This window comes from Tursiops truncatus, chromosome 1 (assembly GCF_011762595.2).
Source record: "Tursiops truncatus isolate mTurTru1 chromosome 1, mTurTru1.mat.Y, whole genome shotgun sequence".
Taxonomy (NCBI): domain Eukaryota; kingdom Metazoa; phylum Chordata; class Mammalia; order Artiodactyla; family Delphinidae; genus Tursiops; species Tursiops truncatus.
This window is the reverse complement of record NC_047034.1, coordinates 109118009-109141895: the sequence shown is the minus strand read 5'-3', so window position 1 is coordinate 109141895 and position 23887 is coordinate 109118009. Positions and strand designations below refer to the sequence as shown.

The following is a 23887-nucleotide window of genomic DNA, read 5'->3' as shown; positions in this document are numbered from 1 at the left end:
TTCACATGAAAAACATCTATATAAATAAGTGAGTGGTGTCAGAATCTGAAGAAATGTGCTGTGCATCAATAACAGCTCTAAGTTCCCACTGTGGTTCAGGACACTCCAGTGACTCAAATGACCCTTCTGTCCAAGGATTTGCATCACTTTGTTCTAGTTTTGCACTATATGGAATTACAGTAATGTGAATAATTTTTCTTCTATTAAAAAAACCACCAGGAAATCTATGAAAATATTTTTGACAACTGAGATAACCACATTTTAATCTGTTCAATGAAACACAGTAAGGTTACTTTTCTACCAGAAAATGCCAGTTAACTAAATTATACTAAAGTCACTTTAGTGAGAATTCAAAGAATAAATTTACTTATTAAACTGAGCCAGAAAAGTAGCATTTAATTGATAGCTCATTATTACAGGAGGTGGGGAGGGAGAAGAAAAATTAAGTATATGCCTTAGTCAAGGCAGCTTACCCCAAACTTCTAGAGTCACAGGGGCATCAGAGGCTCCAGCAAAAGGGATCGGGGTGGTGGGTTCACCCCAGCAGAAGGCAGGCTGATGTTTGGCCTGACACATTTACCAGGCAGGTGTATGAGAGGGCTAGCACAATATGGCGCCAGAGGGCTGGGCAATAAGTTTCAGGGATTCTCTCACACAAGGACTAGAGGTCAGTCTTGAGGTCTTTTGTGGAGGATCCAGGCAGAAAATCAGCAAAGAGGGTCAAGATACAAACCTAGTTAATGGAACCAGGGCTCAACTTCACCATAGGAAATGAGCAAGGGTAATGACAGAACAGGCCGACAGCAGGAATGATGAGGCTGACCCACTGACCCACTGACCAAGGGGTCCTTTAATTTCCTCTGCTAAGAGCCAGACTGCTCCAAGAGCTTGTAACAGGACCAAGACAGCTGGTGAGAATGACGGATTTAAACTGCTGTTACACAATAAATACATGATAAACGATATTATTATTGCTGTTGTTTCTTGTGAACGGATTAACTGGGAGAAGGTGGGTCACACTGGAACAGGTCTATGGACCTGAAAACTAGATGGGGGCACATGGAGACACATGTTTGGTGGGTGGAAGTCCAAGCAGGTGGGGCAGAATCTCTGGACAGCAGGGTGGCAGGAACCAGTGGGAGGTGGGGATGAGAGGTGTGAGGACGTGTGATGGTGCAGAGATAGGCAGACTGCAGGGTCTGCAAGTCACAGCTGGCCAGAGGCAGGTCCCCAGGGGGCTGGAGTACAGGGGCAAGACTCTAGTCCTCTACAGAGGGGAGAGGGGATATTCATAAGAATAAAACCAGAGCTGTACAAACAGGGCAATGGCATGGGTAATGCATTCGTTTCGCCTGAATATGGGTAACATTGGTCTCCAGAGCAAGACTGAAGAGGGAGGGAGGGTAAGGAGACAAGGGTTTACCCAGCCATCACAAAAGCTCAGTATCTTAGTTGTAGGGTGAAGGGATGCTGAGACCCAAAGCCAGGCATGCCAAGCCTACCCTCCCTCCCCTAAGATACAGGGAGAACAACGTCCTGGCATACTTCTATGTGCATCCCCGCTCCCTCAACCAAAACGCAGGTGCACAGGAATTAGACAAGTTGCAGCTTGCCTGTCTTATCGCTTGCACTGGGGCTTGTACTGTTTGTGTTGTTGACCTGGGGTCTGTGTTACCAACAGGGACACACAGAGTTACGGTAACATCTATTTCCAGAATAGTAACAATCTGTGCCCCTACCTTTCATATAAATTTTCCCTTTGAATCGACTCTGGGGAGACTGAGCAAGAGTCAGTGAGGGTGTATGGATGAAATTAACCCTTGTTCTTTACTCCAAAGAGCTGGGGGTGGAGGGGGTTCCTTCCTCGAGCTGGGGCCATTCCTAGGATTCCTGTTCAGACTCTTACTCAGCATGCCCTCCCGCACGTACAAGGTAAGGTCAGAGTTCTCCATGGGTTGCTTAATTATTTGGCGAGGAACCCTGTCAACAAATATTAAGCCCAGACTAAATGCATGGCTGGAGACACTGGCCGGCCCTCTGTGATTCTGCTGGGTGGGGAAGGTTTCTGGGCTGGCCTCATGGATGAGGGATAGAGGCAGAAGCAGTTGCCGAGCGGAAACTCTGTCTTCAGAAAGGAAGCCTTTGTCTCATTCTTCTCGATGTCCTCACTAACGGATGGGGCAGCTGCCTATGGCTGTGGGTCTCGCTAACCCAAATTCTCTAACGGTCAGCATGGTAGTTTGCTGTCTCTCTGGTATTAGGACCAGGGGTCCTAATGCCTGGGCTTGGGAGTCAGAAAGACCTGGCTCCCTATCTCACTATTTAGTAAGCATGTGACCACAAGTAAGTCAAGTAACCTCTCCTCAGTTTTCCCATCTGTAAAATGGGGGGGATTTATAAGGGTGGGACGCAGTGGGGTAAACAAGGCAGCAAGCACAGGACATGGTAAGTGGCAGTCACCCATGTGCTTGGAGCCTACCTAGAGCCCAAACTTTACTTAGAGGGTGCATATTCTGATACGATTGGTCTCCTTGGTCTCTCATAGCTAGAGGGCTCTCCCAGGAGTCCCATAAGCTAGCTAGTCCCTTAACATGGGGTAAAAAGCCAGATACACTCCATGCCACTGCTGTAGATCTTGCTATCAAAGGTCTGAGAGCCATCTCAGGCAGGCTGGGACCCCAAGAGCTGGTCCTAAGGCTTCAGCAGAGGACTGTGGGACTGGGGACCCATCTTCGGGTGATGTGACAGGGCAGGCCATGGCCCGTTCCTACAGGTGCTGGGTTTAGAGTTCAGAGGCAGCCACTACGTAATACCCACAACCATGATCCTTACATAGTGCTTTCATTCGTTTCTTCACTTCAGCACAACAGAGGGTGACAGACAGCAGCATCACCCCAGTTTACGGGGTTGGGGGGGGGAATCCTGAAGTCCACAGCAATCGCCCATGAGCCCAGAGCTACACAGCTTTTAAGCAGAGACGTCTGAAGACTTCTAGTCCAGGTCCTGCTCAATGACAACCTACCTCTCTACTGCCTGGGGGAGGTTCTCTGGTAACACCATATTCAGCCAGCTATTTATCATTTGACCAACAAACGTTTATTGCCTACTATTTAATAAGAGGTCTTACCTAAGAACTGATATTCAGGCCCTTTCCAGCTGAGGTCTCTTATGAACATTTCACAACGTTATGAGGAAAGTCATCCTTTTCTTTTACAGCACCTACCACTTTTTAAAAAATATTTTAATTTAAAATTTATTTTTTATCATTTTTTATTGAAGTATAGTTAATTTACAATGTTTTACGTGTACAGCAAAGTGATTCAGTTATACATATATATATATTCTTTTTCAGATTCTTTTCCATTATAGGTTATTACAAGATGTTGAGTATAGTTCCCTGTGCTATACAGTAGGTCCTTACCACTGTTGTGAAGTACACATATATTTGTGATTATTTATTTTACGTTTATCTCCCCAGTTAGACTTCAGGTTCCATCGGGGCAGGCGTCATATTTGTTTACTTCTTCAGTTTTACATACAGCAGGCACTCAATGACAGTAATTGCTTGTTGAACTAACAAAAGTCACGTACTCTTTTGGACAGATGACAAAACTGTGCCCAAATGTTATCTGCCCAAGTTGGCCTTGCTAACAAGTAGTAGATCTTTAGAGCTGCCTGGAGCTTGCTAAGGGTAGTCTCTTTTTTATCAGGCCCCCTCTCAAAGGGTTATCAGAGCATCGTGGTCACAGCGATATTGGTCAAATCTATTCAGTCAGAGACATCATCAAGAATAAGCTGGACATCTCCAGTTCCTAAATAATAATGTTACTACTACCATTAGATACAATCTATCGCTCATCATAACAGTGTTACCAGTGGAATCACATTTGTAGAGGGCATCACAGTATTCGGAACACTTTGATCTTCAACATCCCTGGGAGACGGGCAAAAAGATATTTTACTGGAAACTGAAACTTGTGAATTGCCCAAGATGATGTAACTGAGAAGTGGAACCAAGACTCAACTCCAGGTGGAATTTCACCTTGTAATGTAAGAAGAATTTTAAAAGTTCTTAAAAATGAAAAAGATATTAAATGGGTAAAGGAGTTATAAATGTGAATTCAAATCTAAACACCCATACACAACCAGTTCAAATGGTAAGCTTAAAGGTAGAAATTCTCTAACTATTCATTTACTCAGAAGATCAGAGGATGAAGAGGAATCATAGAAAGGGTAGTATATTTTGATTCAGTTGAATATGGTGTCTTACTCCTAAAAACATGGGGTGGAGAGAAAGCCAGGGCCCACGTTACACCTGCCTATTTTGGTAGCACCAGCTTTGGGGGACTGGCCCAGCCCCCCACTGAGGCTCAAGTGAATATTTCTAATGGCTTTCGCAACCTCCTGGCAGGTTTTAGGTGGAGTCAGCACAGGAGACCAAAATACAAGAGCCGTGAATCTCAACTCTAGGCAGAGTCTCGTCTGGGCAGGCCCCAGGCAGCAAGCCCACAGCCAAAGGGACAGAGGTCTCCAATTTCCAGGGAGAGAAAGTAGCAAGAGAAAAGCACAGCCTCAATCCTTAGGGGCTTGAACGACTGCTCTCTAGAAAGACAGAAAGCGGATAACCACGGAAAGAGGAGGGATTGATCACTGATGGAAGAGCTACTCTTGCATGGTACCGCTAGACACTTGAACATGTAAATGGATCTAATCATCATAACAAAGTTATAGGGTCATCAAAACTACTCCAGTTTTCACAAATGATGAAACTGAAGCTCAGCTTGCTCAAGGCCACACAGCTATTAAGCAGGAGAACCACAGTTTGAATTCACAGCTGTCCTCTTCCACCCCTTCTAAGGGCAAATGGAAAGGAGGAGAGAGCACAGTTCAAGGAATGTCGCAGGAGTCAGTCTGCCTCTTGAGTCAGTTTAAAAACAGGCATGTGTCTCTACACGCCGGGCTCTGTGTGACCGGTGAGCATGCCCGGATGATGACTGAAGTACCCGAGACAATTAGGCACCTCAAGCGATGATGGATTTGGGGAGTGGAGCAAGCTGGAGATGCAAGTGGACATATCAGTGGGCAGCAGGGGAGAGTAGGATAAGTGGAAACGAGGCTGGAGTCCACAAAACATGAACGTGCACAGGGCTCTAATGCGGCCCTTTTAATAAGAGGTGTGCTTTCTGAACACCTATCGTCCTGGGCTGTAACAGCATAACATCATACTTGGTTTTACAAATGAACATATCACTTCTAAGTGTACAGAAATACTCTATAGCATTTATGTGAGGGAGTCCTTGATATCTGAAAATGCTTATTCACTGAGAAAAGCCCAAGACTTTCCAACTCTTTTTTCACTATCTTTCCACTGTTTGCTTTTCTTCTCTTCCTCTCCATCTCAAGCACTTTGCTGCATTTAGATGAGTGGCCTTACCTTCCTATTAGGTAATGAAAGGAGTGCCTGAGATCAAGCTACGCATTTGCTCAATGAAAGTCAAGTGCCTTTGACACACACCAAAATCCTATTGTTGCTGCAAACAGCGAAGAATGTCAACAAAAACTAAAATGATAGTATTTACATTTCATGTTGGTCTGCTAGATAAGTAGATTTCGATGTCAATGACCCATAGTCATTGAAATACACTTTACATTGGGATCCACAACAAACAAAGGAACATGTATATGTGTCTATGTGAATAAAGGAGACAAAAGTTACATGAAACAATACATGGCTGTCTTATGCACACACTCTGATATTTCTATCAGAAATATTGATTCCAGTTCATTACAAAAAACAAAAAGTAGAGTGATGCACTAGGTTGACTTTATGATCCACTTATGAGTTGAAACTTGTACTTTGACAGTCACTAGCCAGACCCAGAATATGAGGACAAATCCATGGTGTTGCAGGAACTCCCCAACCAGAGGGGTGTAAAGAAGGGTGGGGAAGCTCCAGGAACTGCACACGCTCTTTCTTCTCCATTGACAGCTCCAGAAAAGGGTAAAACCAAGAAGAAAGGAGGGCAACATGGAGGTGATCATAGACTGAAAGAGCCCAAGGAAAAAGTAGAATTCATTTAAAAAACAGTTCTCGGGCTTCCCCGGTGGCGCAGTGGTTGAGAGTCCACCTGCCAACGCAGGGGACACGGGTTCATGCCCCGGTCCGGGAAGATCCCACATGCCGCGGAGCGGCTGGGCCCGTGAGCCATGGCCGCTGAGCCTGCGCGTCTGCAGCCTGTGCTCCACAACGGGAGAGGCTACAACAGTGAGAGGCCCGCATACCGCAAAAAAAAAAAAAAAAAAAAGTTCTCCTGGCTAGTGTTCCACCAGAATAATGTGACTCAAGATTCCCTCTAATCATTTTTGATGACCCACATCACTACGAAGCATTATTTACAAGGAAGGCGCTGTTAGAAAACTGATTTTATCCAAACCTGATTCAGAACGTGTGTGTGCGCGCGCACGCACGCGTTTGTGTTTGTGTTTTAAACAGGCCAATGGACAGTAGCTGTTACATTTGCGGAATTTCCAGTCATTAGGCTGACCTCAGGACAGGCGAGTGTTTCAGGGAGCGTGTATCAAATCGTAATTGAGCCCTCAGCTGCATTGAGGCCAGTGGGCCTCAGATCTTGTATGTTTTCCTGCATTTACTTTCAAGAAAATGTCCTAACTTAAATCCCTATCATTCCTCCCCCTCACCAAGAAGCTTCTCTCCGGGGTCCAGTTTAAAAGCAATATTAATCCTCAGTTTTCTTGCAAACCACTCAGAGGCTTCAGTGACCCAGTTGAGTGCTCACAAAGAAACATGCAGACACAAACATGACAATCGCACTACCCATTTTTTCTCATGTAATTACAGCTCCAAGATGCACATTTCTAAGCCCTTTCCCTACAAACACACGATTTGTCCAGTCATAGCCACACACTGTTTGCCTCTATCATTAATGTCTCTTATCAAAAATTTTAAAGCACTCCTTTTGGGGGTGGGGCAGGGACGAAAGAGCAGGTGTGAGGGAGCACACTCCACCCTTAGTAACAGGCTGCTCAGCTGTGAAAAGGGGGTTACCACTGAAAAACTGATGCTCTGTTTCCCTATACTCACAAACTAGCTCATTACTCACCAGCCAAATACACTTTCTCAGAATGAACTGCAACCTATACATCCATCCAGATGTCTCCTATTTAATGGACATCATCACCAACTCCCCAAATGAGTTACTTGGGGAAGAAAACTAAATTTCCTTTGGGCATTCTTCCATAGGGGCTGGATTTACACCCATTTAGTGTCACAGATGTGTGAAAAAATTGATGAAAGCAGTGATTTTCAAGGTCCCTTCTAGGCCTTTTAGGAAGTGGTCTGAGAATGACTTGAACATTATAATTGTTTTAGCACCTTCTGTGTTTTGACACATTCTGGGGTTCTTTGAGCAACAACAACAACAAAGTGTTCTGAGTTTCTGTCCTCATTCCAAGAGGACAAATCCGGACATTGGTCCCTGATGTCTCCTGGCATCTGTGCAGATCTCAGCTTCCACCTGGGGGCTGCAGGTGGGAAGATGCAGGAGCACAACCCCTCCTGATGCAAGGGGATCAGGGTCTGATGCTGCCACCAAATCTACTCTCCAAAACATGAAAAAGATGCAAGTTCAGATGGAAACTATGCTTTCCCGTCTCGGTCAATGTAACTATCCCTTAACTGGTTTAGAATGTCACCAAAGAAGGGGAAGTAGAATCAGCTCCCAGCAAATAGTCAAGTTGACAGTCTTCTTCCTCCTCATGTTCCCCAATTATGCTTTTTGTTGTTGGTGTTGGATGGACAGGGATCCAAACAGCCAGGACATCATCACTGTAAGAAGTCAACCCAAGCAAGTGGAAATCGGTATTCTTTGATATGCATAGAGAAGCATTTGGGATTTGGGCCATGATTCTGAGAACCTTGGGGCCAATGGGCATAGCCCTCTAGAATTTTTACAAAAGGCTGAGTGGTGCAGTCTGGTTGAAAGGAGATACAGTGGGTTTTTATACTTTTTTCTTACCATGACTCAGAGTAAGGAACATATTTTATATTCCTAATTAATAGACACACAAACACAAATGTATAAAGTGAAAGGTTTCATGAAAAAATACTGACCTATGTTGTCATGTACTCTTGACATTTTCTATTGATTCTATTACAGTAAAAATAAAAGAGCTGGACATGAGTCACTAAATTGATTTCATGACCCCATGATAGTGCGTGGAGAGCAGCAATTTGAAGACACACACACACACACACACACTCTGTACTAAAAGCCTTGTCTTGAAGCTGTGCTCCATTCCAAGTTAAACTACTTATATATTTGGGGTGCCTTGGGGAAGTTTGGAGATTAGGGGAGGCCTAAAGCTTTAGAGATGTTTAGTTTGAGAGTAACAGAGAAAAGTGAAGAAATCAGTGCCCTTTTTTTTTTTTTTGCGGTACGCGGGCCTCTCACTGTTGTGGCCTCTCCCGTTGTGGAACACAGGCTCCAGACGCGCAGGCTCAATGGCCATGGCCCACGGGCCCAGCCGCCCCGCGGCATGTGGGATCCTCTGGGACCGGGGCACGAACCGGTGTCCCCTGCATCGGCAGGCGGACCCCCCAACCACTGCACTACAAGGGAAGCCCCCAGTGCCCTTTTTGACTAGGGTCCCTCTCTCTCCCAGCAGTGCATCTTTCAGAGAAAAGGGAGCCAGAAAACCAGGACCCTTGATAAAGGACTAAGATGGCACACAGAAAGTTAGGAAAATACCAAAAGCAAGAGCAAAAATGATTTGAGTACCTCAAAATACAGCACTAGATTTAAACTCCTCCACATAAAACTCTTGAATTGGATAATACATCTATATCACAAATGTCCTAAAATATGACCCAAAGCCAAGCTTTAGTTACCTTACTCTTTCCTTGTAAAATGAAAGTTCCCTTATGATTCAAAAACAATTCAAAGAATAAAATGGATGTATTTTTCTTCTATTTTTATCTTGTAACTGTACCAAGATTATTTAACTAACTTCAATTTTTTGAATCATTTCAGGCTAAAAATGTCTAAGTTTGCCAACAAGCATATCTCCAAGTTAAAAAAAATAATTACATCAATATCTTACTGTGTCACAGTCTTAATCTGTACACAGCTTACTATAGAAAGGCTACATTTAAATGAGTATCTTTAACTTTTTTATGTTTACTCAGAAAAATAACTGTACGCATTTTTTGGAAGACAGAAGTCAAAATCTGGGAAACAAAAGTCAATTTTCAGCACAAGATGGAAATTAGTACATATGTATGGAGGGTTTATAAGAAAGAAGTGCTATGGGCATGTCAAGACTTTTAGTTACAACTCACAGCACATATCTTGTATACTTCTATCCATTTCTTTGGGCCATTGATTCACACTCATCACAGAAACATCCGCTGGTAGACACTGATGACAGTGATGTGTGATGGGAGAAATCATGTGGGTCTAGGAATCTTATGCTCTTTCAATGGCCTTTAACATTTTCTATGGGAAAAATTTCTTATCAAATGTGCTATATAAATGGCGGAGTAAGCAGAGGTTTTGAAATAGAGTTAGCAAATTCAACTTCATCTCATAATGGGTTATCATTAGCAAGGTTAATTGGTTGGTTAATTAAGTAGAACAAGTATAATGACTTGGGTTGAATAAAATCCAGTATTTTTTTATCCATCAAACCCCAATCCCATCTCACAAATGTAAATTATTATAATGTCCCCATCTCCCTATCACTTTCCCACCCTCCACTTTCCACCCTAACACACCCTGAGTTCCAAAAGGGAAGTATAGCATTTCCAAGCTGGAAAGAATATTAGATCTCATTATCACTGCAAAAATAAAAACCAGTGTCTCCTAATATCTAGAATAGTGCTGTATCCCAACCGTGCAGCCTTCTGTAGCTTGTACAAAATTCAGCCTATGATTATAAATGCATGCTCAGTTTCAGCTGCACTTGATTTATATTAATGTGAGACTCAATGGTGTCTACTGCCAAGATGGAAAGATTTGTGAATAAAAACACATTTCAACAGCAAACAGGAAAGTTTTCTCTTACCTGCCACTGACATGGATAATATTATATACCTATACATGGCAGATGCCGGGTTTGCTTGACACACCCTAATGTGCACATTTTGGGCCAAAGGGGAAAAATTACTACCCAGCCAAATGACATTCTAGCAACCTCAAGAAATTAATCTCAGATTTGGAGTGGACTTCAGTCCACTCCAGGGCAGACTATATCGCTCCCAAACTGTGCTATTCAGGAATCCTGGAAGGAATGCCAGACCTCGATGGAGCACGTGGTAGGAGAAAAGATGGGAGTGCAGTTAGAAATGCAGTGTGCGAGGCAGCCAGTTCCCTCTGGGCCCCAACCAGGAAACGTGGTTAAGGATGTGGTTCTCCTGGTGAACTTGGAACTAGGAATTGAAATCTCAGAGATCAGGGGACCACAGGTGGGCTTTTCTCAATCCTGCATCCTTCCCAACATGAGTGAAATTAATTTTCACTGTACCATCAATCACCCTCATCCGATCTCACAGTGCCCTCTATCTCTGAAGGCTGCCCCTCTCTGCCTTCCCCTGGTTACTTCTAACTCAATTGTCACTTCTTCTGAGAAGTCCTGGTATGGGTCAGACCCACCCCCTGGAGGTTCCACAGCACCAGACAGAGCTCTGGCATAAAACCCTGTCCTCTTGTTCTGCAAGTGTCTGCCACTGGTCTGCCTTCCTAGCTGGACTGTGAGGTCCTTATGGGCAACGGTGGTATCTAATTCACCTACATCTCCTCACCCAGTTGTCTAGCAACTGGGTCTAGACAGTTGCTGAAGGCACGAACATACTACATGAGTGACGCAACTATTGTGCCTTTGCCTTCAAACACACAGTCTTTTTTTTTTTTTGCGGTACGCGGGCCTCTCACTGCTGTGGCCCCTCCCATTGCGGAACACAGGCTCCGGATGCGCAGGCTCAGCGGCCATGGCTCACGGGCCCAGCCGCTCCGCGGCACGTGGGATCTTCCCGGACCGGGGGCACGAACCCGTGTCCCCTGCATTGGCAGGCGGACTCTCAACCACTGCGCCACCAGGGAAGCCCAACACAGTCATTTTTAACACAATCATGGCACTCATCATTACTGCCAGAAGCAGATTAGAAAACATCAACACTTCTTAAACAAAAGAACAAAGGAATCAAAGCAAACATATTTTTAATGAAGTCAAAGATTTACTCACTCACATTCAAATCAAGCAAAATACTGATATATTCATCTTCATTAGAATAACGGCTTATCCCATAAGCCCATCTAGCTACAAAAGCAGACTAAAAGTTATATTCCCTTTAATTTGCTATGTTAAACTAATTCAGTTTGATTTGTTGGGCAAAATTAAACCAACCCTATACTAATTTGTACTTCTATCTTCGTAGTCTGCTGTGCTCACTTCTCTGGTCATACTTGCTTAGATGATCTAGACATTTAGAGACAGCAGTCTAAAGTCTGGTGATTTATTCCTTTCTACGTGCTACTACCCCTCAGCACTCAGTTTCAAGAAAACAATGTATATTATTACATTATTTGACAATGACAAAGTAAACTGGGATGGCATTACACACACACATTTTTAAATGGGATTTGTTGTTTGAGATTACTCTTGCTTGTCCATTTGGATGAAAAGTGCCTGTTTATGCAATGCACCTGAGGACTCTGACAGATTAAATACCTAATATCAGTTTAAGGACAGCAGTGAAAGCCAACTTCAAAGGTCAGGGGAGCATTTTGATGCAACATCAGGGATTGCATTACAGTAAATAAATATTTTTCTACTACCCGGGGTGAACAATGCACTGTGTTCTGTATAAGATAGAAATGAAACCTTTTCTCATTAAGGTTTCAGCTATTTTATCCTTTATTATGGCACCTCTTGATTAGGGGAATGAACTCTACCACGTGTCCAGATCTCCAGTCAGAAAACTAGGCTTTCTGAAGTGGTTACAGATTTTAACAGCAAATGCCATAAAATAAATAATAACCATCACTCATTTTTTAAACATGCATTTCCAAATTTATATTGAGGTTCATGAATAATTTATTTACGATGCAAAGACAGTAGAAGGTAAATCTTTTCAAAAGTCTTAAGTAGATTTTTCTGTGTTGTGGTTTATATTAATGGGCTGGATACCTAATTTTGAAGAAATCTGAGCTCAATAAGAATTCAAAAACATGCAAAAGCAATTTCCCAGCATATGTGAATTATAAGGGATCCATCGCTGCCTTCTTAGTCTTATAATGATTCTAGGAATCTCTGCAGAAAGTTCATTTTCAGCTGATAGTATCTAATAGAAGTCACTCCCTACTCATCATTATGTTCTTTCTTTTCAAGGTTTTCAAGATCAACTGCATGGGAGTAGATTACATTATGGGATGCATCCCAGTTCCCAAGACACATGTCAATTTCCAAACGTTTATTGCCAAGGCCATGTAGAAGAGTTGGAAAAGAAACACCCTGAAAGAGAGCAGTTGTTCTAACCAGTTGGAGGTGACAATTTATCAAGAACCATTTAATCTGCCGCCATGTGAGGAGTCTCCAGCACCTTCACGTTCCAGCTTGGTGAGAATCAGGGTAATTTCTAATTATGGTTTAGGGTAGTTTACTCACCTGAAGTTAAACAGAAGTTTGAGGACACGTGTGCATTTAAAAAAGCAATCATCCAGTAGGCTGGTAAATAAGGCACAATTATGCGTAAAGTGTGCCCGGGCAATTTGTGGGTTTCATGTAAATGCCTGAATTACTTTTTTAACTAAAATGAAAATAATCCACTCTCATTTAGGAGAGGAGGGAAGTAAAATGATTCACTTAGTTAATATCCAAGTTATATTGTATATGGTTAGTGTGTAAAATGATATTCAGGGGGCAGTTTTATATTGATTTAATGATCTATTACGATTAAGCACAACTGGCAACAAGCACTTCAAGCAGAAAAGACCTTCATACTTTCATGAGAAGCTCAGTTCTGCCACTTATTATCTGTGTGTGACTTTGGACAAGTTACTTAACCTTGGTTACCAGAGACTCAGTCTCCTTATCTTTTAAATAGAGCTAATAGTAACACCATCTTTGGGGATTCACACACACACATAAGTTGGCTGGTCATTAGACACGGTCTTAATGCTCACCTTGCCCCTGGGATCAATATAATTATGCTTTTTTCCTAATCAAAGAATAAACCAGGACCCAAAGATGTAAGTCCAAATAGTTAAGTGCCCCAACAGAAGGGGAATTACTATGCAAATATGTATTGCTTACCTCTTCCGTTTATGCCCTCCTTTCCCCCCCTCAATGTTTATTTTTACTTTGGAGATTTATTACTTTGTGCTAAGCATATCACCTTCTTCCTAAAGAGGTCCCTAACAGTGCAAATGCTCCAGGCAAGGATAATTAAAGCCATTATCACTTTTTGAGAATGAGTTTGTGTGGTTTTCTCTTAGACCAAATACCCCAGAATGGCCCTGAAAGAGGGGTGAAAGGGCACAGGATATATTTCACAATTTTCCTGAGTAAACTCTGTCAGTTAATCATTTATTAAGTACTAAAAACTTTCTGGAAAAAAAAAAAAACCCCAAGAAAATGGCATTAGTAGTTGCCTCTGAGGAAAGAAACTGGGTAGTCAGGTACAAGGGTGAGGTAAGGGTGGCAAGACTTACTTTCTTTCTTTGTTTAAATAAATTTATTTATTTATTTATTTTGGGCTGAGTTGGGTCTTTGTTGCTGTGCATGGGCTTTCTCTAGTTGCAGCGAGCGGGGACTACTCTTCATTGCATGTGCAGACTTCTCCTTGTGGTGGCTTCTCTTGTTGCAGAGCACGGGCTCTAGGTGCTTGGGCTTCAGTGGCTGTGGCTCGCAGGCTCTAGAGTGCAGGCTCAGTAGTTGTGGCACATGGGCTTAGTTGCTCCGCAGCATGTAGGATCTTCCCGGACCAGGGCTTGAACCCATGTCCCCTGCATTGGCAGGCGGATTCTTAACCACTGCACCACCAGGGAAATCCAAGACTTACTTTAACCGTGTATCCTCTTGTACCTTTTGAATTTGGTACTGCGGACATGTACAATTGAAACAAAATTTTTATTTTTAAAAAAACCCAATCCTCACACACTGTCATAGCTTTTAGATATTTGCTTACTGGACTTTGACATTTAGAAGTTAACTTTCTCTTTTTTTCCCCTCTAAAATGTAAGCTGGATTCATTTAAAATATGATTGGTTTCTTAAGGCTAATTTGTCTTCAAAATATTAAGCATAGGGCTTCCCTGGTGGCGCAGTGGTTGAGAGTCCGCCTGCCGATGCAGGGGACATGGATTCGTGCCCCGGTCTGGGAAGGTCCCACATGCCGCAGAGTGGTTAGGCCCGTGAGCCATGGCTGCTGAGCCTGCGCGTCCGGAGCCTGTGCTCCGCAACGCGAGAGGCCACAAGAGTGAGAGGCCTACGTACCGCAAAAAAAAAAAAAAAAATTAAGCATATTAAGACATTCATATTCCGGAAGACACAAAGTTCTTAGACATGTAATATTATTCGCTGACTTTCTCTATATGCAGTTTTCTTCACTAAAACTTAAGCTTGCTGCAGACAGGGTCTGTGTTTTATTAATCTTTGGAGGCCCCATTATCGCAAACACTGAGCTTTCACAGAAGCGTTACTTTCTTTAGTTTGGTTCTCAGTCCTTTCTTCCAAGGAAGAAAAGTCATTAAATATAACATGATGCTTTGATTAAGAAGAAACTTCTCAGGATTTTAATTAAAACAAAACAACAACAAGAGACAGAGGCACGGAAAGGGAGAGGGAGAGAAAAACAGTTATAAATCACCTATAGTTGTAATGAAACTTGTGGGACTCTGCTGACTAGAAATGCTTGCAAAACACCAAATATGTCATAATGAGGGAGAACGAAGGTTGACCTAAAATCATGAACAAATTTGTTCAACAAAATGTATTTGCTACATGATTATTGTGTTCAAGGCCCAGGGGATAAAATGTTGAACAACGCAGACATGATCCTTGCTCTCACAGTTTTCATAATAGTGGGAGGTACAGAAAGATAAACAGGCAATTACCATATGGTATGATAAATACCATAACAGGGAGTACAGAGGTGCTCATAAAAGGACAACCAATCTAATGCTTGAGAAGGTGAGATCTAATATCACAACAGTCGGGACTAGAGCTTTAGAGTCCTGCAAATCTGAGTTCAAATCCTGGTTTCACTAGTTCCACTCTATAACCTTGGGCAATTTAATCTCTCTAAGACTCAGTTTCATCAACTTTTAAACAGGAATAATGATAGCAATGAGCTCAAAGATTTGACGTGAGCATTCAATGAAACACATGTCATAAATCCGGCACAATGTCTGGCCAATGGTAAGCACCCAATAAAGATTAGCTAATAATATTAATGGTAAGAGTAAGCTGAGAACTGAAGCATGAGTAGAAACAGACAGGTAAAATGCAGGAGAGGAAGGAGGAAGAATGTCCTGGGCAAAGGAGGAATGTACACCCATAAAAGCAACAGCATGGTGAGCTTGAAAAAAGAACCTGGCTTGAGCCAAGAATTGGGAGGCACCTCGGGTGGGGTCAGAGATGCAACTGAAGCTGGAAAGGCAAGCAGAACCCAGCTCAATGGGTTTATCAGGCTCAGTGGAGGCCCCTCTAGAATTTTAATCAGAGGAGGAACAGGATCAGATCTGAGTTTTAGAAGGACCAACTTGGCTACAGTGTGGAAAATGGAATGCAGAGGGAGAAGACAGGAGATCAGTGTTAATAATTTTAATATAATGCCTCAGCTGTTGTGGAGTTTCAGTTAGGGAGTTAGGTGTCATATATATATATATATATATATATATATATATATATATATATATATATATATATATATATATATAACAATCCAAGAAGTCCTTGAAGTAATTATTATCAGCTTGCTGGTATTAGCTAATTAGCATTTCATTAATTCATTTGTTCATTCATTTAACAAGAATTTATTAACTTCAATGTAGGCAGCAAACTGTGAGAGATTTCAAAGAAATCTCTGAAGCACCCCACCCAACATGACTGCCCGCATTCCCCTCTCTGGCTGGAAGGCCCATTACTCTGGGAACCCAGATCAGGTGCAATGGCAAAGGTGTTTGGGGGCGGGACCACACACCTGCAGAAAACTTGAGCTGGAAGGCAGTGCTAATGAGCAGATTAGGCTGGAACCTAAGGCGTGAAGAAGACACCCCTTCACCCTCGGAAAGGGAAATGTCACTGTAACTGCATCAGTGTACAGGAGACTTCTTACTGCTCAAGGAGTAAATCGTCCACGACCCCTTGGTAAGTGAATAATAACGACCAACACTTATGAAATGTCCTGTTCTCTATATTTCTGATGGATTAATAAATTTATTACCACAATTCTATGAAATAGGTATGATTATGTCCACTTTACAGGTGAGAAAACTGAGGCAAGAGATACTCGCTAAGGTCACAGAATTAGATCCAGTCTGATGTTCTTATCCATTACACTATGTGGCCTCTGGCAGTGGGCCACCAGCCTGAAGAGTGAAACCCATTTAAAATGTATGCCTCAAAATCTGACAGGGAGACAGATCAATGCCCACTTTAGTATCAGGAAGGCCAAAATTTGAAAGGTTTTATTATAGGAATAAAATGAAATGGATGATTAAATATATGACAGTCTCAACATGAAATTGGACCAGCCACATCAAATGAGTATCATTTTGAAAGGGTTTTTAAAATCTATGTTACTCTTTTAAGCACAAACCACAGCTTTGTCATATGGCCTAGGACACATTAGAAAGTATTCAAATGGGGTTACATGCTTATCAGTTTAAAATAGAGTGGGTCATCTCACAGATTCAAAGATGGAGAGGTGGCAAAGGAGATAAAAGAGCTAAGAGAATGAGACCTGTTACTCTTTTGGTTTTCTGCTAAGGCAGGGTGAAAAAAAAAAGCTGATTCTCTTAGTGGGAAATAAATCAAATATACTTATTCTCTCAGACCAAGCAAAGTTCTATCAACCAAGTAGTGAAGCATGTGGAGAAGAAGCATATTTTAACTACAAGCTCTATGAGGCATTTCCAATGCGAATCGAATAAAGGAAAAATAGGGAGGGAAAATCCTTAACCCTCCAGGTATGAAAGAAACCACCAGCTTCTTGCAATGCCACTTGATGCCAATAGCAACCAAGAGTCTTGACCCTGGGCTCTCAGCAGGCAATGAGAAGAATCCCAGGCCGGACAGCATTTTAAAATCCAATCTCACTCTTATTTGTCTCTCCCCACTAACCTACCTTGTGTTTAAAGCAATCACAGACATTTTCACAAACTGCAATATTTTAAAGTAGTCACCATCCTCTGAGAACACAAAAAGCTCTAATTGCTATGAGCTTAAAAATACAGAGAATAAAAATTATTGAATTTGTGAAACCACCATTTCCAATTAAACACACAGACACATACACACACCCAACACCCTACACCGAGTTCTGCTTTTCAAACCCAGACACCGCGGCTCAGCAACAGGCCAGTCTTCTGACATTCATTCACTTGCCAGTCCCCTTTGCGGGACTCACTCTCCACCACCGAAAAGTAACTCGGGACGACCCACGTCTGCGGGCATCGACCATTAATTCATCTGGCCCTCCCTGCTCCCAGCTCCTGGCAGGACTTGGGGGTTTAGGGTCATCAACCGGCCCCCCCGGAGCCCTCGCCCAGGCTCCGCCCGCCCGCTTGGAACGGCACCCCTCCCTGCCCCCGCTCCCTGGGAAACGAGCAGAGTTGCACTGTCTTCGCTGCTTTTTAATCTTTACCAATAAAAATGCCTATGAGACGGATTCCCCACCCCACCCACCTGCCCGAGTCCGCACCACCACACTCAGTCGGCTCCTCTAGAAGGCACCCAAGCTGCGCCGGCAGCCGGGAGGCGTGAACAATGAACTTCTCTCTCTCGCACACACACCGTCTCCCCTAAATGGGAAGTTCGGAACTAGCCCGGGGGCCACTTCCGCGCTTCCCCCAGCACGTCCGGCTCTGGCGGCGCGGGAGGGCCCGGCGCGCGTCCCCGGCCGCGCCCCTCGCGTCTCCGGGCGGCCAGTTACCTCCTTCCTCCGGCTCGGCGCCCCGGGGCGGGTGATGAGGGCCGTCTCCTCGCACACCACGGCCACGTCCTCCACGAACACGCAGTCCGGGAGGCTCTCGTCGGCCGGCAGCTGCACCACCTGCAGCCCCAGCTTACTGCCCAGCACGCCCACGTACAGCTGGTGCTGCCGCTCGGCGCGGGCGAAATCCACCTCGTCGCCCTTGGTGCTCCTCAGCGCGTGCTGGCCGAGGGACTCGGGCAGTCCCCGCACCACGACGTGGGTGGCCCGGCCGAAGGCGGCGGGATGGCCGAGCGAGGCCATGACTCGGGAAGGCGGCGGGGGGCGCGGCAGCCGGGTCTTCCGCGGGCAGCGCGCGCCGAGCTTGCGAGCGCCCGGCGGCTCCCCTTGGCAGCAGATGAATGTGGTGCAGCGGGAGCCCGGCTCGCGCCCGGAGCCCTGCCCGCGCGACTGAGCATGCCCAGACCTCCGGGAGCCGGCCCGCGCGCAACCCGCGCGCCCACTTGGCGCTCTCGGGTTTGCGGCAGCTGAGGCGGGAGTTGTAGTGGCGAGCATCGCACGAGGAGTGGGGCCAGAGGCACCGGCCGAGGAAGCTGGCAACGCAAGAGGTGCGCGCTGGTGAGGGGAGCTCGGCCAAAACGCGCTGTATCCGGACTTGACGTTACCTGTGTTCCGCCGCAGGTGCACGCCTCACGTGGACCCAAGGCGCACTTGGAGAGCGGGCTATGTTTTGGACAGAACGACTGTGGGGTCTTCTTGGTGGTCGGGAAGTAAAGGATGGGATTTCTTTGTGGACAGATACTTTGACCTCTCTCCCTACTCTCCTGCTCCCAGGTTGCCCAGCACGTGGTACCACGCCCCACCTCCACCCCCATTTCCTAGTGTGAGAATCTGTCTTCGCACCCAAGTCCACCTTACCTTGACTTTCTCTGCAGATGACCCCTCACCCCACGTGAGACTCTAGATTATTAAAAGAATGTTATTCCTTCCTGTCTGAAAGAAAGAGGAGGAGCCCAAGAGACACATAGAGAGAGAGACATAGACATCTGGAAACTCACAGTATTTCAAGGACAATCCGTTCTTACTAAGAATGTGATTCTGTTTGCCTACAGGGCCCGCAGAGGTAGTGAGGCAAAGACCAAGTGTGCTTTCCTCCACGATAGATGTGCGCTCACCTTGAGCAGTTTCAGACGTGGAGCATCACAACTCTTTTGTCACTGGGAAAGAGGGTTTCCAAACTCCTCCCTTGCCTTTCCCTCAGGCCTGTATAGACTCCGTGGAATTCCCGAGATATTTGTTGAATGTTTCTTTTTTCATGCCCCTCAGGGAGTTCCTTTCCCTTCTTAATGGTACTAAGCTTCTATTTTTCTCCTCTCACACATTGCAGATTACATAATCCATGGGTTCTGCTCTTTTTGAGGGGAAGATCCACTTCAGGTAGTAACTCCAAAATAATCTCAGGTAATAATCTTCTTTCCTCACGTTCTGTAGCATATTTCTAATTTTAAGATTGATGAGATCATAGAACATTAGATTTGAACAGGACTTTAGAAACCTTCTCATCTAAATTCCCACTCAGTGTTCTGGAATTCCAGCTAAAACATCTATGACAGTGACCAGATCTTTACTTGAACATTCTAAACCTCACTTACTTGCAAAGTGTATTCCACTTTTGAAGAGTTATCACAGTTAAAAATTCTTCATTGTGGGCTTAAATCCCACTGGTCCCAGTTCTGCCTTCTGGCATTACCTAACATTCTTTCACAGGACAGCATTCACATATCTGAAGACAGTTCTGCTATCTATGCTACCTGACACCGCATCCCACCCGCCATCCTGACCCACTCCAAGCCTTGAACCTGAACCACCAAAAAGTAACTAGTGATTGGTTTCTAAATCCCTTCAACATTCTGGTCATCTTCCTTTTGATACACAGTGGTTTGCCTGTATCCCTTTTAAATCATGGTATCTGGAATAGAAACAATTCTTCCTGTGGTCTGACCTGCACAGACTACAGCAGGACCCTTATTCCAGGTGCTAGGCTTCTATTAACACTGCCTAAGATTGTATTGGCTTTTTTGGTGGTCCAGTGCCAAGGTCAAGGCCACAGCCTTTTTGTCAGAACTCTGATACCAGTTTTCAGGAAATGTAGGTTTCTAGGAGAGATCTAGCTAAGGATCCTGGAACAGTTGTCCCAACTGAGCCACAGAGGAGATGTGATCTGCCTTCTCTCCCCTCTCTCAAGGGTGACTTGAATTTACCCAGATGACATGGCATTTCTCAGCTTTGAAAGTGAGGGGTCTTAAGTGAAGGACAGCTCTCACCCTGACACTGGGGAGTGGGACCAAAAGTAAAATAACAAACCTTTGAGACCTACTGGGCTCTACTTCTGAGGCAAAACTCTCAGGGAATCCATGCTGATACTAAATTGGCACCAAATTAGTGTCCAGAAATCACCTGATGGTGTTCTCAGCAGGGGATTCCCACCAATGCTACAGGTGAAAGTTGCCCTATGTGCTGAGCTTGCCCAGGCCAAAATATGGACTTTTTTCCCCCATTACCTAACATTGAGGTTTCATCCACCTCCAGCTGGTCTCTACCTAGCAACCTTAATTAATGTCCGTGCCTTGTTAGAGCCTGAATACTTTGCCACCAAGTGCCCTGAGCCTAATTATAAACAAAGTCCCGTGTATCCACTCTGGGCTCATGTCAGCCCAGCAGCCAATGAAAACCTGAAAGATTTTTCCTATAAATTGGTGTTAGCCCTGTCTTTCCATACTGAAATTGGGCCACTTTTTTTTAATCTAATTTTTCAGTTATCCCTATTAAATGTTATCTTCATTCCAACTTGCCTCATTTTGATTCTGTCATCTTGTGCATTATTTATTACCTCTAGTTTTGTGTCATCTGAAATTTGATAAGCACGCCTTCTGTCTCTTCTAAGCAGTTGTCCAGAAGTGTTAGAATATGTATATTGGTGAAAAGGATAATAAAGACATGAACTCCAGTAAATCACTTCTTACATGCCTTCCTGCTTGAGTGATAAAGGACTACTTTTGGGAAAAGGGAAATGGAATAAAGCCCAAATGGAAAATGGGCTTTATTAAGTCTAATACATATATAAATTCACTTTCCATACAGATATTGAGAATTCTCAAGGCACAACACCATGTTATGTACTTCAGAGACATATGAGCAGCATTGAAACATGATCCTTGACCTTGAAGAGCTTACTGGGAAAACAAGACATCCAAAGTGAGAGCTATGCTAAGGGCACATGAGAGATACAATCAACAAAGTGCTATAGGAAGTTATGGGAAAAAGAAATCACGGTGGCTAGTGGGAGTGGAAGAGAGCTGCTTGAAGGTTTAGGCCTTGAATAATTTTTAGGCCTTGAATAATTTTTAGGGTGTGAATAATTGGAAGGATAGAATGAGAATTCTAAGGAAAAGTATGTTCAAAAGCCAAATGCGTGTTCATGCAACAATAGATGGATCAGTTCAAATCCTGTATGTATTGGTTAAGATAATTCTAGATGCTGTAACAAAATGACCCCAACACATATAGTGGAATAAAGTTGATAGAAGTTCATCTGTTGTTCACTTAAAGGCTAGCAGAATGTCTTGATTGGTTCCTGACTCTTCTCCAAGTGACATGCAGGGGTCTGGCCTTCTTCCATTTTGTGGCTCCAACACTTTCAAATATGGCATCCAAGTTCACCATGCTCACCTTCCTCAAGCTGAAAGAAAGTTACAGAGCATTCAGCACCACGTGTGAGAGGCTTAATGGGCCAGGCCAGGAAGTGGTACATATCACCTCTGCTCACTTTCCTCTGGCTGGGACTCAGTCACACAGCTTTAGTAACCAAAGGGAAGAACTGGGAAATAGTCTTCTATGAGCCCAGAAAGGAGAGGAAACAGGTTGGGGAAACAGCTAGCTGGCTTATGCCCCAGAGTACAATGGGGGAAATGGAAAATAATGGTAGAAAGGTAGGCTAAGCTTTCATCACTTGAGCAGTGGACAGACATATGGTGTGGAGTCTGAATGTAGCTTCTGAAGCCAAACTTTGTGGGTGGAAGCTTGGCTCTGCTATTTTCTTGTTGTATGATCTTAGTTGTGTTACTTGAAAGCTCTTTGCCTCCGTTTCATCCTAATTTATGAAATTGGAAACAGTGAATCCATTATCATAGGGTTATTAGGACGGTTAAAGTTAATAATACAAAATGCTTAGAAAAGTGTCTAGGATAGTATCTCGTACCTAGTAGTTGCTCATTAAATATTATTCATTGACAGGTTTTGAGGGTTTTTTGTTTTAGCTTTTGGGTTCTTTTTGTTTGCTTTTTTGGTTTTGTTTAATTTTATTGGATTATAGTTGATTTACAATGTTGTGTTAGTTTCAGGTATACAGCAAAGTGATTCACTTATACCTATATTCATTTTTTTTTCAGATTCTTTTCTCATACAGGTTATCACAGAACATAGAATTCTCTGTGCTATACAGTAGCATTGACAGGTTCAGAAGGCTTTGAACATGATTTCCTACCTAAGGCCAAACCACATACATCCATTGAATCGTCAGAGTCATATAGGTATCTTAATGCTTTCCAGCAGAACCCATGGCCTTCCTAGGTTGATAGACCAAATCTCACTCACAAGTGTAATCATAGATTCAATACACATTTTTGAACCTTTGCTACATACCAGGTACTGGGGATGTAATTGTGAATTACACTGTGGGACTTATGGTCAAATTGCTCCTTTTTGTCTTCCACACATTTCAAGATCTTTGTAAGTAATTCCCTGTTTAAATTCCCTCTATTTGAAATACCTAGAGCTGTTTATATTCTCCTAGCTAGACACTGACTGATACAGAGGCAATTTTTCTTTTCCATTGATAATATTTCTGGACCTGCATTTGAAGTCAATTTTAGATAGCAATTATTTCAGGATTAAAAGAGACATTCCTGCCTTACTCCTTTCTTACTCCATTTTTAGCAAATACAAGATTTGCTTTCACTGGGGTTCGGTGTTTGAGGGTAGGGGTTGGAGTCCTTAAAGAGAATGAGGGCTCAAGTGTCCTCATCCATCCCAAGTACTAAAAATATACTAGATCAAGTTAAATACCATAAGTCTGAATTCTTCTCTTTTTTTTCTTCCATAAGTCTGCATTCTGACACTAAGTCAGTGCTGCCAGATAAGAATCATTATGCTTGACACAAAACGATTTACTGTGGAGGAAACCGACTGCTGCAGATTTCCTTTGACATACAAGCAGTGAATTATGTTTGGTCAAATGGGCAGGCAGCATTTTACAAACTAGGAGATGGTTCCAGGGTTCTGGTTCCTAAAGTCAAGATGCATACCCTCCTAACCTTGGTTTCTTCAGCTGTCACCTGGGAATTCATTCTTTAAAGAAATATTTACCAAGCACCTGCAACATGTATGGAAGAGAAATACATAAAAGCAGTCAATAAGGCATAATAAACCTGACTTTGACTCCTGTCCCTCCCGCATTCTAGTTGTGTAATCTTGGTGTGCCCAAGACCCATGCTTCACTGTTTTCTGTCTTACTCTGAGCCCGAGAGGACTGACCTTCATCGACTGTATCACCTGGGATCCCGTTATTGTTGGCTTTGGCCAATGGGCGGCACTTACAGGAGATGGGAGGGCAAGACGAAAGGAAGGTTAACATATTTATTCCTCTTACTCCCTTCCT

At 43.6% G+C, this 23887-nt stretch overlaps 1 protein-coding gene across 2 annotated transcripts in view; it reads right to left on the bottom strand.

Moving 5' to 3' along the window:
* The window catches only part of DDAH1 (dimethylarginine dimethylaminohydrolase 1), a 153504-nt gene extending 134773 nt beyond the window's left edge, over positions 1–18731 (bottom strand). The window contains exon 1 of one of the 2 annotated variants that reach the window (XM_019920042.3): positions 18172–18731. In XM_019920042.3, the coding sequence (XP_019775601.3) occupies positions 18172–18726 (555 nt within the window). In that variant the 5' untranslated portion in view covers positions 18727–18731. Of the gene's footprint in view, positions 1–17924; positions 17948–18171 lie in introns of those variants that run through there. The other variant, XM_033863946.2, reaches the window with a different exon arrangement.
* Between the last annotated feature and the right edge of the window lie 5156 nt (positions 18732–23887).